Here is a 16,049-nt window from a genome sequence, read left to right as displayed (position 1 = left end):
AGTGAACTCCAGGAGTTGGTGATGGACAGGGAGGCCTGGCGCGCTGCGATTCATGGGGTCGCAAAGAGTAGGACACGACTGAGAGACTGATCTGATCTGATAAATACATAGCCATATTTTAAAATAAAATATACACTCAATTTTATATATTTACACTGGGGATTTATAAGGCTTTTTTGTTGTTGTTCTTTAGTTGCTAAATTGTGTCTGACTGTTTTGTGACCCCACAGACTGTTGCCCACCAGGCTGCTTTTTCCATAGGATTTCCCAGGCAGAAATACTGGAGTGGGTTGCTATTTCCTTTTTCAGGGCATCTTCCCAACTCAGGAATCAAACCTGTGTCTCCGGTATTGCAGGAGGATTCTTTACCAACTGAGCCAGCTGGGAAGCCCTTATAAGGCTTTCCAATACATGAATTACAAAAGAACTTGGATATTACTTCATTTGTGAGTAAAGAACAAGGGAAATTCACTCATTAAGCATTTATTGAGCACCTACTACATGCCACAGAAGGACTGGGTTTGTTACCAAAAATTTAATAAAACCTTATCTATGGTTTCAAGGCACTTAGAGTCTAGTGGGAGAGACAGGCCAGTAAAAATAACTGCCTGGGGACGTGCTCTAACAGGGCTTCCCAGGTGGCTCAGTGATAAAGAATCTGCCTGCCAATACAGGAGACACAGGGACACAGGTTCAATCCCTGGGTTGGGAAGATCCCCTAGAGAAGGGAATGGCTACCCATGCCAGTATTCTTGCCTGAAAATCTCATGGACAGAGGAGCCTGGCGGGTTATGGTCCATGGGGTCACAAAGAGTCAGACACAACTGAAGTGACTGAGCACAGTGCTCTGACAGAAACCTACAGAAGGAACTGCAATAACCTGCGGGAACTTGAACTAACTTTAGTTGCGGAATATAGTTTGAAGAAAATGAAGGGACTCTCAGTCTGAGTTTTTATTAAAAAGTCTCCCCTTTTAGCAGGTAAAACCGTGAGGAAAGTCCGTTCCAGACAGAGAGAAGGGCAAAATCAAAGAGATGTGAACTAGCCATCCTTACTCAGGACTAACAGGCTAACTTTGCAGTAAGACCAGAATGGAGTGTGCAGGGTTGGAGGGCGGGGGGTGGGGGGGAGCATGGATCTGGAAGGATCCATGGGGTCTGATATGTTGCCTTCTGAGCCAACAGACTGTAGGGTGATTTTTAGGGTTGAGAGTGCTATAATCTGATTAGAAAGGGAGGAATGTGGAGCTATACTGAAGCAGAATGGAAGCAGCGATAGGAGTTAGGAGGTTACAGGAATTCAGAAAGAGATGATGCTGCCTCAAATAAGGCAATGGGATCAGAGAGCCAGTGACCAATGCTGGAGGTGAGAAACAAGGATTGTTGATCGAAGTCCTGGGCCTGGTGGTGTCCTTCTCTAAGACACAGGATAGAGGAAAAAGAGATGACTCAGAGAGGGGTGGGACACGCAGTGGCTGTCTAGAGGGAGACAAAGAGTTAAAACAGTCAAGTGGGGACTTCCCTGGTGGTCCAGTGGTTGGTACTTTGCCTTTCAATACAGGGGATGTGGTTTTGATCCTTGGTAGGGGAGCTAAGCGGAGAAGGCAATGGCACCCCACTCCAGTACTCTTGTCTGGAGAATCCCATGGATGGAGGAGCCTGGTAGGCTACAGTCCATGAGGTCGCCAAGAGTCCCACACGACTGAGCGACTTCACTTTCACTTTTCACTTTCAAGCATTGGAGAAGGAAATGGCAACTGACTCCAGTATTCTTGCCTGGAGATTCCCAGGGACAGAGGAGCCTGTTGGGCTGCTGTCTATGGGGTCGCACAGAGTCGGACTTGACTGACTCAACTTAGCAGCAGCAGGGGAGCTAAGATCCCACATGCCTCGTGGCCAAAACACCAAAACATAAAAAACAAGAAGTAATACTGCAAGAAATTCAATAAAGACTTTTAAAATGGTCCACATAAAAAAAAAAAATCTTAAAAAAGTAACAGAACAGTCCAGCAGAATTAAAGGTGTTTGGAACATGCCCAGAGTTCACTGGGCATGAGAAGACACAGGTCTGAAGCTGAGGAAAGAGTAAAACTGAGAGACACCAGCACACAGAAGTTGAAGGTGCTCACTGCACACTGCCTTTCCCCTGAAGATCCGTTTCAGGCCACCTCTCACCAAGGCATACCCAGACATAGGTCCCATCACTTAACCTGTTTGCCATCCTCTCCAAGACTTCCATTTCTGCACACAAGAAGAGGCCCTATAAGGCCGCTGTTGATGTCTGTTTTAAAATCTACTGAGGAGAAGTATGACCAGGTCAGGCAGTTGGGGTCTGTGGAAGTGGGTCCCACATCTATTGGAACTTCCCATGTATAAACGAATGTTGCACCAGGATTTACATACGAGGAGGGCGACGGGGTACCTAGTAAGAAAGAAACATTTGTGAAATAGGACCTAAGACCCAAAGTACCCTAGTCTAGCTTGTGAGATCTCTGAGATCAAGAACTGTGTCCTGCTCACACTGTGGTACCTTGGGTGACAGCTGAACAGGGCCAAAGAACCCCCTCTGCCACCGTAAGTACACAAATCTGTGATGATGTGAAAAGTAAGCGGCCCAAGGATTTTAGGAGGAGTCTGATTTTCTTGCCACTGTATTGCTGTCTGCCTTGCTTGCGCCTGGGTTGAGCTGTGGTACTTGCCTCCTCTCGGTGTTCTGTAGAAGGAGCCCTCATTGTTCTTGTTGTAAAGCAATCCATGGGGATGAATGCTGAGCGGCAGGGAAGCATTGTTATAGAAAGTGACCTGGATGATCTGCCCCACTTCTGCCTTAATGACAGGGCCTGGAAACCAACAGAGTTAGGAGTTGTCCTTGGTGTTCATAAATGTCATTGTCAGGTTGTGTTACTTGGGTGAGGTTCTTCTAGGAACAAACTGAAGGGATGATGCCATGAACCAGAAATGTGTCCAATGAAAAGAAGTCTAGGTGATTCAGTATCTTAGAAACTCACATGGATTTGCAGGGACAAAAAAAAAATGTAGTTTCAAATTGAATGAATCCCACCAGACTCCTCTGTCCATGGGACTCTCCAGGCAAGAATATGGGAGTAGGATGCCATTTCCTTCTCCAGGGGATCTTACCAACCCAGGGATTGATACTGGTCTCCCGCATTGCAGGCAGGCTCTTTACCATTTGAACCACCAGGGAATCCCAAAAACTGTGAGTTGGTGAGTATTCTTTTGATGGCACAGAATATGTATAAATTGTGTTTATAATCCCACAAGCTATGAAATAATTTTACCAAGGAGTCCAAGGTGTGTTGCTTTTGCCTTCTGAGTTTGGAAGGAAGCATCTGTATATTCAAAGTAAACTAGTTTTTTGTAAGTTCCTCCGATTCTGGTTGGGCCTTGTTCAAAATAGAAGTGGGATTCACTGTGCAGAGAAAGTAGAAACAGAGAACTTTTACACTTACAATAACCATGTGAAAAGAAAGCAAGAACCTACATGCATCTTTTAAGGTATTTGTAATCTAGTACTTGTAATCTATTTGTGGAAAACTCAGCAGTGGCCACAGGACAGGCAAAGGTGTTTTTGTTCCAGTCTCAAAAAAGGACAACGCCAAAGAATGTTCAAACTACCATACAATTGCACTCATTCCACATGCTAACAAGGTTATGCTCAAAATCCTTCAAGCTAGGTTTCAGTAGTACCTGAATTGAGACCTTCCAGAGGTACTAGCTGGGGTTTGAAGAGGCAGAGGAACCAGAGATCAAATTGCCAACATTAGTTGGAAAATAGAGAAAGCAAGAGAATTCCAGAAAAACATCTGCTTCGTTGACTACTCTAATACCTTGGACTGTGTGGATCACAACAAACTGGAAAATTCTTAAAGAGATGTGAGTACTAGACCATCTTACTTGGCTCCTGAGAAACCTGTATGCATATCAAGAAACAACAGTTAGAACCATACATGGAACAACTGACAGGTTCAAAATTGGGAAAGAAGTACGTCAAGGCTGTATATTGTCACCCTTTTCTTGTTTAACTTCTATGCAGAATACATCATGTGAAATGCCAGGCTGGATGAATCACAAGCTGGTATCAAGACTGCTAAGAGAAATATCAACAACCTCTGATATGTAGATGATACCACTCTAATGGCAGAAAGTGAAGAGGAACTAAAGAGCCCCTTGATGAGGGTGAAAGAGGAGAGTGAAAAAGCTGGCTTCAAACTCAACATTCAAAAACTAAGATCATGGAATCACTTCATGGCAAATAGAAGGGGAAAAAGTGGAAGTAGTGACAGATTTTCTTTTCTTGGGCTCCCAAATCACTGTGGATGGTGACTGCAGCCATGAAATTAAAAGATGCTTGCTCCTTGGAAAGAAAGCTATGACACACTTAGACAGTACATTAAAAAGCAGAGACATTGCTTTGTCGACAAAGATCCATATAGTCAAAGCTATGGTTTTTCCAGTAGTCATATATGGATGTGAGGGTTGGACTAAAGAAGGCTGAGCACAAAAGAATTGATGCTTTCGAATCATGGTGCTTGAAAGACTCTTTAGAGCTTTGTGGCTCAGCTGGTAAAGAATCTGCCTGCAGTGTAGGAGACGTGGGTTCGATCCCTGGGTTGGGAAGATCCCTTGGAGAAGGGAAAGGCTACTCACTTCAGTATTCTGGCCTGGAGAATTCCATGGACTACAGTCCATGGGGTTGCAAAGAGTCGGACACGACTGAACAACTTTCACTTTCACTTTTGGACGGGAAGGAGATCAAACCCTTTAGTCCTAAAGGAAATCAACCCTTTGCTTTGAATATTCATTGGAAGGATTGGTGATGAAGCTCCACTTGGCCATCTGATGTGAAGAGCTGACTCATTGGAAATGACCCTGATGCTGGGAAAGATTGAAGGCGGGAGGAGAAGGGGACAACAGAGGATGAGATGGTTGTATGGCATCACCGGCTCGATGGACCTTAATTTGAACAAACTCTGGGAGACAGAGAAGGACAGAGGAGCCTGGTGCACTGCAGTCCATGTACTGCAAAGAGCCAGACATGACAGAGGCTGAACAATAGCAATGTATTTATAAAAATAATGCATGCTCATTGTAGAGAATTTGGAAAATAAAAATATATATATAACAAAAAATTTAAGATCCTCATAATTCTACCATCTCTATATAATCACTATCAACATTTTCCATGGATATCTTTTCAGTCTTTTGTCTGTGCATGTATACAAGTCTCTGTCTGATCTCTACATTTTTCTTTTGGAATAAAATTTTAAAAACATTAAGACTGATTTTTTTTAAGGCAGGTAGTAATAAACATTGCTTTTAAAACAATGTGCTGAGATGCTAGAGTACTGAGATAAGAGATGTCATTCTTAACTTTTTAATTCTATTGTAATAACATAAAATGAGGACAATTGTTTTCTAGGAGGAAATAATGGCTTGCAATGCTGAGACAGCATCAAATTTCATAACCAGAAGAATCATGTGAGCTGAAAGAATCTATTAATTCATACTTATTTTAGTCAATATAAAATGAGAGTTGAATCTAATTTTTGTTCTAAGCCCTGATAGGCTTTTCATAATTAACACAAAATTTCCATTACACAGATTGAATAATTTGTTGATGAGCGTTAAAGTAAGAAAATATTCTTAAATATTAAAGTAAGAAAATATTCGTTTGATAGAACATTCTCAGTTTTCTTAAATTTTCTATGAGTAAATTAAAAAAATAAATACTATGGGAATATTATTTTTTTGGTGGTAATAGAACTTAATATTTTCTGACATAAAACTTTCATTCAATAGACCAAAAGAATTACAACTCCTGTAATTTTCAAGTTGGTAAATATATTTAGCAGTCAGACTACAGAAAAACTTTTTGTGCACTTCTAAAGGCTGATACCACAGTAATGTATTTTAGTCTTAGTTTTTGGTTATCAAAGAAATAATTGGTAATAAATTCTTAGGTGTTATTGAGTAAATATATATATATATACATACACATATAAAATATGATTTAAGGATGACACAAGAAATGATTGACTATACCCTCAGATCTTAGCAGGAAAGTACAAATTACATGTGAGGAATATTTTTTAATTTTTGTAAAATTGCAATTGACAACATGATTCACTATGTTTTTAAGTATCTTATAATTATAAACAAATCCATTTTAAAATTTAATGCTAAGAAAAAGATGAGAAGTGTGTTTTTCTTTGCAGTGGCTTCCAAGGCATTTAGAGAAAAATGCTATATAGCAAAGATTCTTCGGCTGAATATTTTCCAATTATTATTATAATTATTTTCCCATCTTTATTTTTTTTTCAATAGCCTCCAGCTGCCAAATGCTAGATTTAATTATTTATCAGGACCAGCGTGTGTTTAGACATACTGCTTGCAGTATAACACGTCAGCATTATTAAAATTGAAATTAGAGATCCAGTAAGACTCCATAAAAGCCAAAGAATGCCAGTATTTGGGGACCTTGGAGATTTTCATTCTATTTTTTTTTTTTAATTTAAATTTATTTATTTTAATTGGAGGCTAATTACTTTACAATATTGTATTGGTTTTGCCATACATCAACATGAATCCGCCACAGGTGTATACCATCTTTATTTTATCAGTATCTTTTTATTATAAAATGCTTAAGTCCTTGTAGGAATAGCTAGGTTATGAAAAAGTCCAATTATCTTTATTTAACCATGAATATTTTAATCACTGAATATTACCTTCCAGCTTCTGTTAAACTGTTTCCACTGAAGAAATCTATGCCAGATGGCGCATAGTCCCAAAAAATTTCTTTAGCAGCAATGTAATAATGAACAACTTGTGTCCCCGTAACATCTGCTGGAGATTTTTGGCAATCCCTTACATTGAAGAAAGCCTGCATACTCTCTGAAAAATAGTAAATCCAAGTAGAGAATGTTATGAAAACATTAAAACATTTTTCTTAGTCCATATATATATTTTTTAAAACTGTAGCCAACAACATTGCAACTTCCCTTTCTTTTCAGAAATTTGAGGTATTTTATTTAAGGAATCCTGAAATGTATGAAACAAGTATAAGACTCAGGATGCCAAAGTGAATGTTGAGGAGTGGATATTAGTGGAGATTAATAACCAGCACTGGACCAACTCCTAAGGAATATGGTACCTGCCTACTGAGAGGAATTTGAGTCTGTTTAATCCAAAGTATCTTCCCTTATGGTTCTGAAGTTGTTACCATTAATTACTAGATTAACTAGTTGGCAGGCAGGAAGAAAACCAAGGCAGGTACGTTTTCATAAGAGCATAAGTCCTGTGTTTTGATTTAAGAGCAACATAGGTGGGAGTGTAAATTCGTACAGACTTTTTGGAAGATGATTAGGCAGCCTTTTTTAAAATTAAGAACACTTCCATTAAAAACTTTCGCTTCTTTCAGTTAGGCAAGATAAAAATTTGCACATACATAAAAAGATACAAATAAAAAGTGGCTAGCTATAACACTGTTAGTGACTTAAATGGGAAAGAAATCCAAAAAAAGAGGGGATATACATGTATGTATATGTATAGCTGAATCACTTTGTTGTACAGTAAAAATTAACACAACATTGTAAATAAACTATACAATAAAATTTTTAAAAATAAAACACAAAATAAAGGAGTAGCTTTATTTTGGGAATGTCATGGAAAAGATTCTTGCCTGGAGAATTCCATGGACATATTCTTGCCTGCAGAATTCCATGGACAGAGGAACTTAGCAGGCTGCAGTCCATGGGGTCACAAAGAGTCGGACATGACTGAGCGACTAACACACACATACACACACAGTGAACCAAGAAAGTGAAAGCAATTTAGATATCTATCAATAGCGGAATGGTTAAATAAATTAGCCTACATCTCAAACAAACACAGAAAACTATACAGCCATTTAGAAAAGTAAGCTAGACAAACCTATGGATACTAAATGGGAAAGGAGGGGAGAGGGAAGATTGGGACTGACATATATACACTATTGATACTATGTGTAAAATAGATAACTAATGAGAACCTACTGTATAGCACAGGAACTCTACTCAGTGCTCTGTGGTGACCTAAATGGGAAGGGAATCCAAAAAAGAAGGGATATATATATATATGTATGTATATGTATAGCTGAATCACTTTGCTGTACAGTAGAAGTAACACAGCAACTTAAGATAAACATTTTAAAAATAAAACTTAAAAAATAAAAGAGTAGCTTAGAAGTATAGGGAATGTCATGGAAAAGATTTTGAGATATAAGGATGCGTAAAGAAAGCAAGCAGCAGAAGATAGAAAAACCTATTATATACAAATAATAACCTATTTTTTTAAAGTTAATAGTTAAATAAAACCTATTATATGGGGTGTGATCTCCTTATTTAAAACAGTACCTGTGCATTTTTATTTCTAAGCGTTCATGTATATTGTATGAAAATACATAGTAAACAGCTAAATACACATTTGTGTAAACACAAATGGCTTACAGGGATTATTCACTGGAGAGGAACTGGGATGGTGGTGGGGTAGGGTTGGACTAATGGCACATTCTTAAACTATTTCTCCAAAAATGAATGCTAAATCTGATTGTGTGTGTGTGTGTGTGTGCGCGCGCACTAATTTTGGTGGTGTAAGCACTTTCCTGTGGCCAAATTTGAAGCTACCACAAGTTTATCACCTGGCTTATTTAATTAATAAGTAGCTTAGAAGCTCTCTGGAGCTCCTAAGAGGTGGCTGTCATATACCACATTAGACTTTCGCTCTTTCTGCCTGCTGCCTTCACCAAATTCTCCCCTCCCTCCACTCCTTCCTCTTTGCTTTCTTCCTTTCTTTCCAGCAAGTCTATTCATGCATTCTTATAATTACTAAAAACAAAACATACACAAAAAAGCCAAAACAACAGACAAACCAAAAAACACCCCAAACTACACCATGGGAAGAGAAGAAACACAGGGGAAAGCTGTGTAGTCCACTAGCCAAGCTTTTTTCATTGTGTCCAAGGTTGACCCTATCTTTCCTGCAGAGTTGAAGAGGAAAGACCTGGCTTAAAGGCAACATCTATAAATGAAGTCAAGAGGAGAAGTAGGTCTGGTGTACATTTTAACCTTTAAAACATATTTTAACCTTTAAAACATATTTTAAAGCAATATTCCTTTCTAAGTGAGAACTTTTGTATTAATATCATTAAATTCTGTCCTTGAGTTACAACAGCCGTGTGTGGGTCTCCCTTTTCTCACAACCCTGGGAAGGAGGGACACAGCACACGTGAAATCCCAATAAGTACGTGTTGTTTAGTTGTTGTTGTTGTTTTTTTGTGTGTAGTTGTTTAAATAATTAATTGAAGTATGGTGCTAACCAAAGTATTGGACTTAGAAATAAGAAAGGTTTTGATCAGAGAAGTAAATCCCATTTTTGTAAAAAAGGGAGAAAAGTTAAACTCTTCAGTTCAAGTAACAATTGTGTTTTCTGACTGAAAAATAATACAAAACATTTTACATGATTGCATGCAGAGTTTAGTCAGATTTAAGAATAGAGAAGATCAGTAATTTCATAATGGGCCTTTCTATTATTAAATATGAAGTGTGATTGAAGAGGGAAATAAACCAGGAAACCATTACTGGGTACCGGTTCAGAATTTACATAACACTTGGACCTATATAATTTCTGACTCTCACAGGGTTTTGGATTAGTATTTCAACCTCTTGGAAGTTGTCTTCTCAATTTAAAATAGAAGAGTAATTATATGAACTCTGTCAGACACTCAAGGCTCACTGGATAACAAATATATACTTTTTTTTGGTAAAAACAGCAACAAAAATAATCCTATATGACTAAAAGTGCTTATTACCATAAAGTTAAAAGTGTCAGAGACCTGAGTTCTGGTTCTGACTGTATTACTGACTTTGCAAAAGGCAATCCTGTCACCTGCCTGATGGTGACATCTTTCCCCATTTGGAAGATGAGGCGTTTGTTATGGGAGTCCCCTGACCCTGTATTATGTAAAAGGAATAAATCCCTACCGTGTATCCGACAGTCCAGCAGCCACTCTCCAACACCTTTGGCCACCATGAAGGCATCATGCATGGAGGCAGGGAAGACGGTAATGGTGTCTTTTCTATGATTCTGAGATATCAGAGTTTGTCCATGGAAGTAGATGGGGTGTATGTCCAACAGGCTACCCATGCTGATGAAATACCACATGACCCTGTCTTCTGCACACATGGTGAGATCAGGTAGATTTGCATACAAGTATCCATTTATTGCTGAAAACAGAAGTAAATTAACCTTTCAAGCAAGCATGTTGCCTCAAGGCCACATGGTATATATTCTATGCATTTCCTTATCACATGAATCTGGCAGTGCCATCATTGTTCTCATGCATAATCTGCAACAGGATTCGGTTTGTTTCTCCCCAAAAGGAGGCTATAAACATTATCTGTGATTAAAACTGAGGACAACACAAATTTAAAGGCAAGAGGAAGAAAAGTAAGCTGCAAGGTAGGAAGCAGTGAAAAGGGGAAAAGAATAGAAAGAAGCTAAGTCTGTGGAAGAAGGAGACAAAGCTGAGGGTGGCTGAGATAACAAGAGCACCTTTTCTGAAAAGTTCTGTGTAGAAGCACATTTCCATAAAAGTTCTGCTCAGTTATGTCTTTGTTCTTCCATAATATTTTATTACCCTAAAATTAAATATTTGGGGACTTCCCTGGCAGTCCAGTGGTTAAGAATCCACCTTGCAATGTAGGCGACATGGGTTTGGTCCCTGGTCAGAAACTAAGATCCCACAGGCCATGAAGCAACGAAACCCTGGTGCCACAACTACCAAGTCCCGTGCACCACAACAAAAGATCCCATCTGCTGCAACTGAGATCTGACACAGCCAAATGAATATTTAAAAAATTACATCTCTCTGTTGTCACCATCTATTTTTATCAATATCAGAGGTTAGGGAAAAAAATGCATCTATCTAACTTCACTTGCTATGACACTTTGGAAACCGGCAGGATTTTCTAGATGCCTTCATAGCAACACTGAGCTTCCCTGATAGCTCAGTTGGTAAGGAATCTGCCTGCAATGTGGGAGACCCCGGTTGGATTCCTGGGTTGGGAAGATCCGCTGGAGAAGGGATAGGCTACCTACTCCAGTATTCTTGGGCTTCCCTTGTGGCTCAGAGGGTAAAGAAACTGCCCACAATGGAGGAGACTTGGGTTCATCCCTGGATTGGGAAGATTCCCTGGAGAAAGGAAAGGCTATACACTCCAGTATTCTGGCCTGGAGTAATTCCATGGACTGTATAGTCCATGAGCTCGCAAAGAGTCTGACATGATTGAGGGACTTTCACTTTCACTTTCTTTCACAGCAAAAATGGCATGTTCGTGTCTGACTCTTTGTGACTCCTTGAAACATAGCCTGCCAGACCCAGAATGAAGAACTGGGAAACAGAAACTCATCAAAGCAAACTTAAATGAAAGGAAATCACAAAATAAAGTCATAGAAGTTAGAACTATAGGATATACGGAATGAGAAATTTCTTCATAATCTTACAGCGCATGACATTGCTCTCCTCGAAGTCAGGATCACTGGCATTAACTTGACCAGCTTCAGTGTATGTACGAATGTTGTCATCGATATACCAGCTATGTTTTTCATCAGTTATAGAAAACACCAGAATGAAATACTCATCGATAGATTTTTCCATATCTCCATCCAGGGTTCCTAAAACAAAAACAACGGCAAAACTTACTCTTTGCGAAAGTTATTTTTGCTATGAAATAACCTAGTGATTCTGATTCTGATATTCAAAATATAAAAGGAAAACCTTTCACCTCCATAGACAGAACCCTAAGGAACTAAGCGTGCAAGGAACAGGCAGTTTCTCTTCTCCCTATTTCCCCCCACCCTGTGGGTTCAACACTTCTCTATAGGAGAAATGTGGCGGAATTTTGTGTGAGGGTGACTAGGATGAAGATTACTGGGTTTGGCTACCGGCTAGTGTCCAACCTGCTCTATTGGACTTGAATGGAGACATTGGACTCAAGCGCGCCATCTGGTGCTCAGAGGCCAAATGGCAACGTTACTTTTCTGACTGGAGAATCAAGGTGAAGACCGGAAGAGAGTTTTTTAGCAAAATTCCACTAGGAGAGGGAGGCAGACCCTACACATCCTAATTGGCTCTATTTGCTACAGTGAGATTTTTAAAATGTTACCTCTTTTACAAGTCAGAATTGGTCCGAGAAGTCCTGAAGACACATCTCTTAGAGTCTCTATATGGGAGTGGTACATCCGTGTCACGCAGTTACTGTCACTGGGACCAGGCCCCTGATTTTCTTCTACAAACCACGTGTAAGTGTATTCTGCCCCTGGCTCTAGATGGTCGTCTTCCTTTTGCAGGCCCGTAGTGTTGTCTGGATAGAGAGCGCCTAGAAAATGGAACTTGCACTGTGGTCACAGCAACCAGTGGACAACATTTTTCTTAACGTGACTCATGCTTTCTGCATTAAGCCATGAAAGTGTGTTAATTTGTATTTTTAGAAAGTCTGTGTTTCCCCCTTCCTGTCTCCTGCCTCCTGTCTCCCTAGATTCCCCTTAGTTGGTTTCTACCTGAATGCCCAGCTTGGCCAGTTTCCAGACTTAAATTGAAATGAATCAGGCAGCCTATGAATGAACTATCATCACCTTTATCAATAGATTCCACAAATATTCACTGTGCACCATCTGTGTAGGTCTTAGATACAGAAAGTTCCTGAGTTGCACTCTGTATCATCTTCATTGCAAATCAGATTTGGGAATGAGGGCATCAAGAGCATCCAAGCTACTGTTGTTGTTTAGCCGCTCAGTCGAGTCCAACTCTTTGCCACCCCATGGACTACAGTCCGCCAGGCTCCTCTGTTTATGGGATTTTTCAGGCAAGAATACTGGAGTGGGTTGCCATTTCCTCCTCCAGGGGATCTTCCTGACCCAGGGATCCAACCCCAGGGATCAACGTCTCCTGCTTGGCAGGCAGATTCTTTACCATTGAGCCACCTGGTAAGCCCCATGACCTGGCTTTACCTGAACTACATCTTCCGGAGGGCATCAAGAGCATCCATATTACTGTACACACTGCTATATTTAAAATGGATCACTAACAAGGATGCAGTGCATAGCACAGGGACCTCTGCTCAACATTATGTGGCAGCCTGGATGGAAGGGGAATTTAGGGGAGGACGGATACACGTATACATATGGCTGAGTACTTTCGCTGTTCACCTAAAACTATCACAACACGTTAACCGGCTATGCCCCAACACAAAATAAAAAGATTTTTAAAAAGAAAAAAGAGCATCTGTGTTACCTACAAGCTGCCCACTGATGCCAGGAAGTGGTCTTCTGCATAGACGACATTACCCTGAGCTACTACCTTTGTTCTGAATCTGGGACCTTGCCCTCTTCTTTTTTATTATCCTGGAATTTTGCCTCAGATCTCCACCATTTGAGGCTGGAATCTAATAAGTATGGATAACATTCCCTCATTCAATAGGAGACTTTGAAGCATGACCAACCTCTCGTCCTTTATCCTCTTTTGAGACCAACCTGCTCCGTGTAGAACACAAAACCCTATTTTGTGTTAGCATTCTCTTCCCTTCCTTTTCCCAACACCATCAAGCAGCTGTGAGTGTGGATGTTTAAGAGAGAAGATACTGTCTGGAAAATAGTGACTTCACCTGACACTGATGTTTTCTAAGAGGCTAACCCTCATTCACCAGAAAATGAGATGACAGGACATGGATATGAAATGGCAGGACAGTATTTCTGCCAACTTAACACTTAGCTCATGAGTGTCTCCTACCCTCCAAACTTATGTATTTATTTATTTACATGAGAGAAAAGTGTGTTTTCTTTCCCAGAAGTTGAATGGGGGAGGGGGATTGTCATTCATTAATTTCAAATGAGAAATTGAAGAACAATCTGGGATATAAAAATTTGAGACATCTGAAGTAAAAATCTGTATTCACCCAAACGACTCCTTTAGTTCATGACTGCCTTGCTCTTCCTGAGGTTTGTACTCTTCATTAACAAAAACTCAGGAACCTAAGGAACAGGAACTCACTTACCTTCATTATCTTTAGTGTAGGTGAGTCCATGAGGATGGAAACTGTACTTTCTGGAAGCATTATTTTTCACATGTACATGAATGAGGTCTCCAGTCTCTGCTTTTATGATTGGACCTAAAAATCCCAACCAGGATGGTTTTTCAATGGTGGTTTGAAATGTATCATCCGTGTACCCAAAATACAAAGCCTTTTTATAAACAGATCCTATCCTATCTCGGCTTGGTTGGAGATATGTTTCAGATTGAAACTCTCTGTAAACAAACAAACAAGCAAGAACTTTAACAAATTTTGACTGAAAACAAAGCAATGTCAAATCAGCTGAAACTAGGAGTAAGAATCTTTCCAGTCTAATTCTGCAGAGAAAACCCAGACACTGGTGAAAATCTAGAATGAGTCAGAAACAATACCATAGGCAAGGAGAAGCCTGAAAAGTCTGGTGAAGAGACGAAATGCATATGTATCAAGTCATAGGCATGGCATTTCGGTTCTAATGACTTAGAAATTCTTTGTACTGAACCATGTATGGAGGAAGGTTTCTGACCCTACTTCGAGGTTACTTTAGCTCTCAAACATTAGATCAATGTTACAATTTAAGATTCTTTACACATTTCAATGATTCAGGGATTTGTTGGTAGAATTGGGGGCATTTTGGCAGACAAACAGTGAATCAGAAGCCCGCATATAACCTTTAGATTTCTTTGTCCCAATCTTCTGAACAGAAAAATCAAGAAGAGAGCTGCAATTTTACAATCTCTGCCATAGACTCCATACCAGAAGGAAAAGCGTTGTTTCAGCTCTTGAGTACCATTCATACTCATCTCTGATGCGGGAAAGACTGAAGGCAAAAGAAGAGGGCATCAGAGCATGAGACAGTTGGATGGCATCACCAATGCAATGGACATGAACTTGGGTCAACTTCAGGAGGTGATGAGGGACAGAGAGGCCTGGTGTGCTGCAGTCCATGGGGTCACAAAGAGTCAAACATGACTGAACAACCGCAACAACAACCACTTACACAAAATTGATGATAAATACAGAATTAGAGATGATCCCTGAAATATGTATCGTGAAGGCAAGAGTGGCAGGAATCCCAGGAAGGAGCAATTTCTGATTTATATTAATAGCTGGCTTCCATGTTACGCTTATACTAAAAAACTCAAAGCAAGCAGTTCTAATAGCAAAATGTGCCCTTAAAGAGTCTATCATGGAAACTTCTTCAGCAGCGTTTTATCAGTGTATAACAATTACCAACATTTGTGTCTGATAGCAAATTTTTCAACGCGAAGGTATCACTTACTGATCGTCCGAAAAAGGCATTCCATTGAGCATGTTTTTACCAGTAGGAGCATAGTTCCAAGTAGTTTCTTCAATGCCTATGTAATAGTGCCTGTCTATTGTCCAACCTAGAGAACTAATAAAAACCAGATAGGTCAGTGAAAAAAGGATCTTCATTTTCAAACCTTGCACCTGGAGAGGCTAACTGAGTTATGTTTCCCTTCCTTTTATAATCCACATTGTCTTCCTTTATTTATTTATTTATGTTTGTTTACATAAGTCAGAGTTGCATAAGAGTTCAAGTGCTACGTCTACATATATGTCATTTCCATTCCAAATGCATTTAGTTTTCGCGAGTCAGCTCAGGTGAAATGTTGCACAACACATAGAGAATGCCGGTTCTTGACCCCGTACACCTTACCAATTAAGAGCTTGCTTGAATTACTGAGTAGATGGGCTACACAGATTATTCATCAGCCCCTCAAGAATGTTATCTATTTCTGCATGATAGGAATCACCTCCAGTTTAGTCTAGTCTACAGATATACCTCTCTTTCTCAATTTACTGTGTTACTGAATCAGGTTTATTTGTCCAATGGGCAGCAAGTCAAACACGGAGATGCCAAGGTTTGTGGCAAAGAAAAGATTTTTACAGAAAGAGGAGAACA

The 16,049-nt window shown here is 39.8% G+C and overlaps 1 protein-coding gene across 1 annotated transcript in view; it reads right to left on the bottom strand.

The window, feature by feature from the left end:
- The window catches only part of LOC105001748 (ceruloplasmin-like), a 40,164-nt gene extending 24,605 nt beyond the window's left edge, over positions 1–15,559 (bottom strand). Inside the window, exons 1-9 of the mRNA XM_010858115.1 lie at positions 15,405–15,559; positions 14,108–14,358; positions 12,221–12,433; positions 11,559–11,729; positions 10,037–10,279; positions 6,746–6,911; positions 3,299–3,429; positions 2,699–2,839; positions 2,210–2,421 (exon numbers count right to left, since the gene is read on the bottom strand). Of these exons, the coding sequence (XP_010856417.1) occupies positions 2,210–2,421; positions 2,699–2,839; positions 3,299–3,429; positions 6,746–6,911; positions 10,037–10,279; positions 11,559–11,729; positions 12,221–12,433; positions 14,108–14,358; positions 15,405–15,559 (1,683 nt within the window). The remainder of the gene's footprint in view (positions 1–2,209; positions 2,422–2,698; positions 2,840–3,298; positions 3,430–6,745; positions 6,912–10,036; positions 10,280–11,558; positions 11,730–12,220; positions 12,434–14,107; positions 14,359–15,404) is intronic.
- Positions 15,560–16,049: the final 490 nt, after the last annotated feature.

Source organism: Bison bison, unplaced genomic scaffold (assembly GCF_000754665.1).
Source record: "Bison bison bison isolate TAMUID 2011002044 unplaced genomic scaffold, Bison_UMD1.0 scf7180017864384, whole genome shotgun sequence".
NCBI lineage: Eukaryota > Metazoa > Chordata > Mammalia > Artiodactyla > Bovidae > Bison > Bison bison.
Note: the sequence above shows the minus strand (reverse complement) of the source record. Positions and strands in the feature narration are given on the sequence as shown.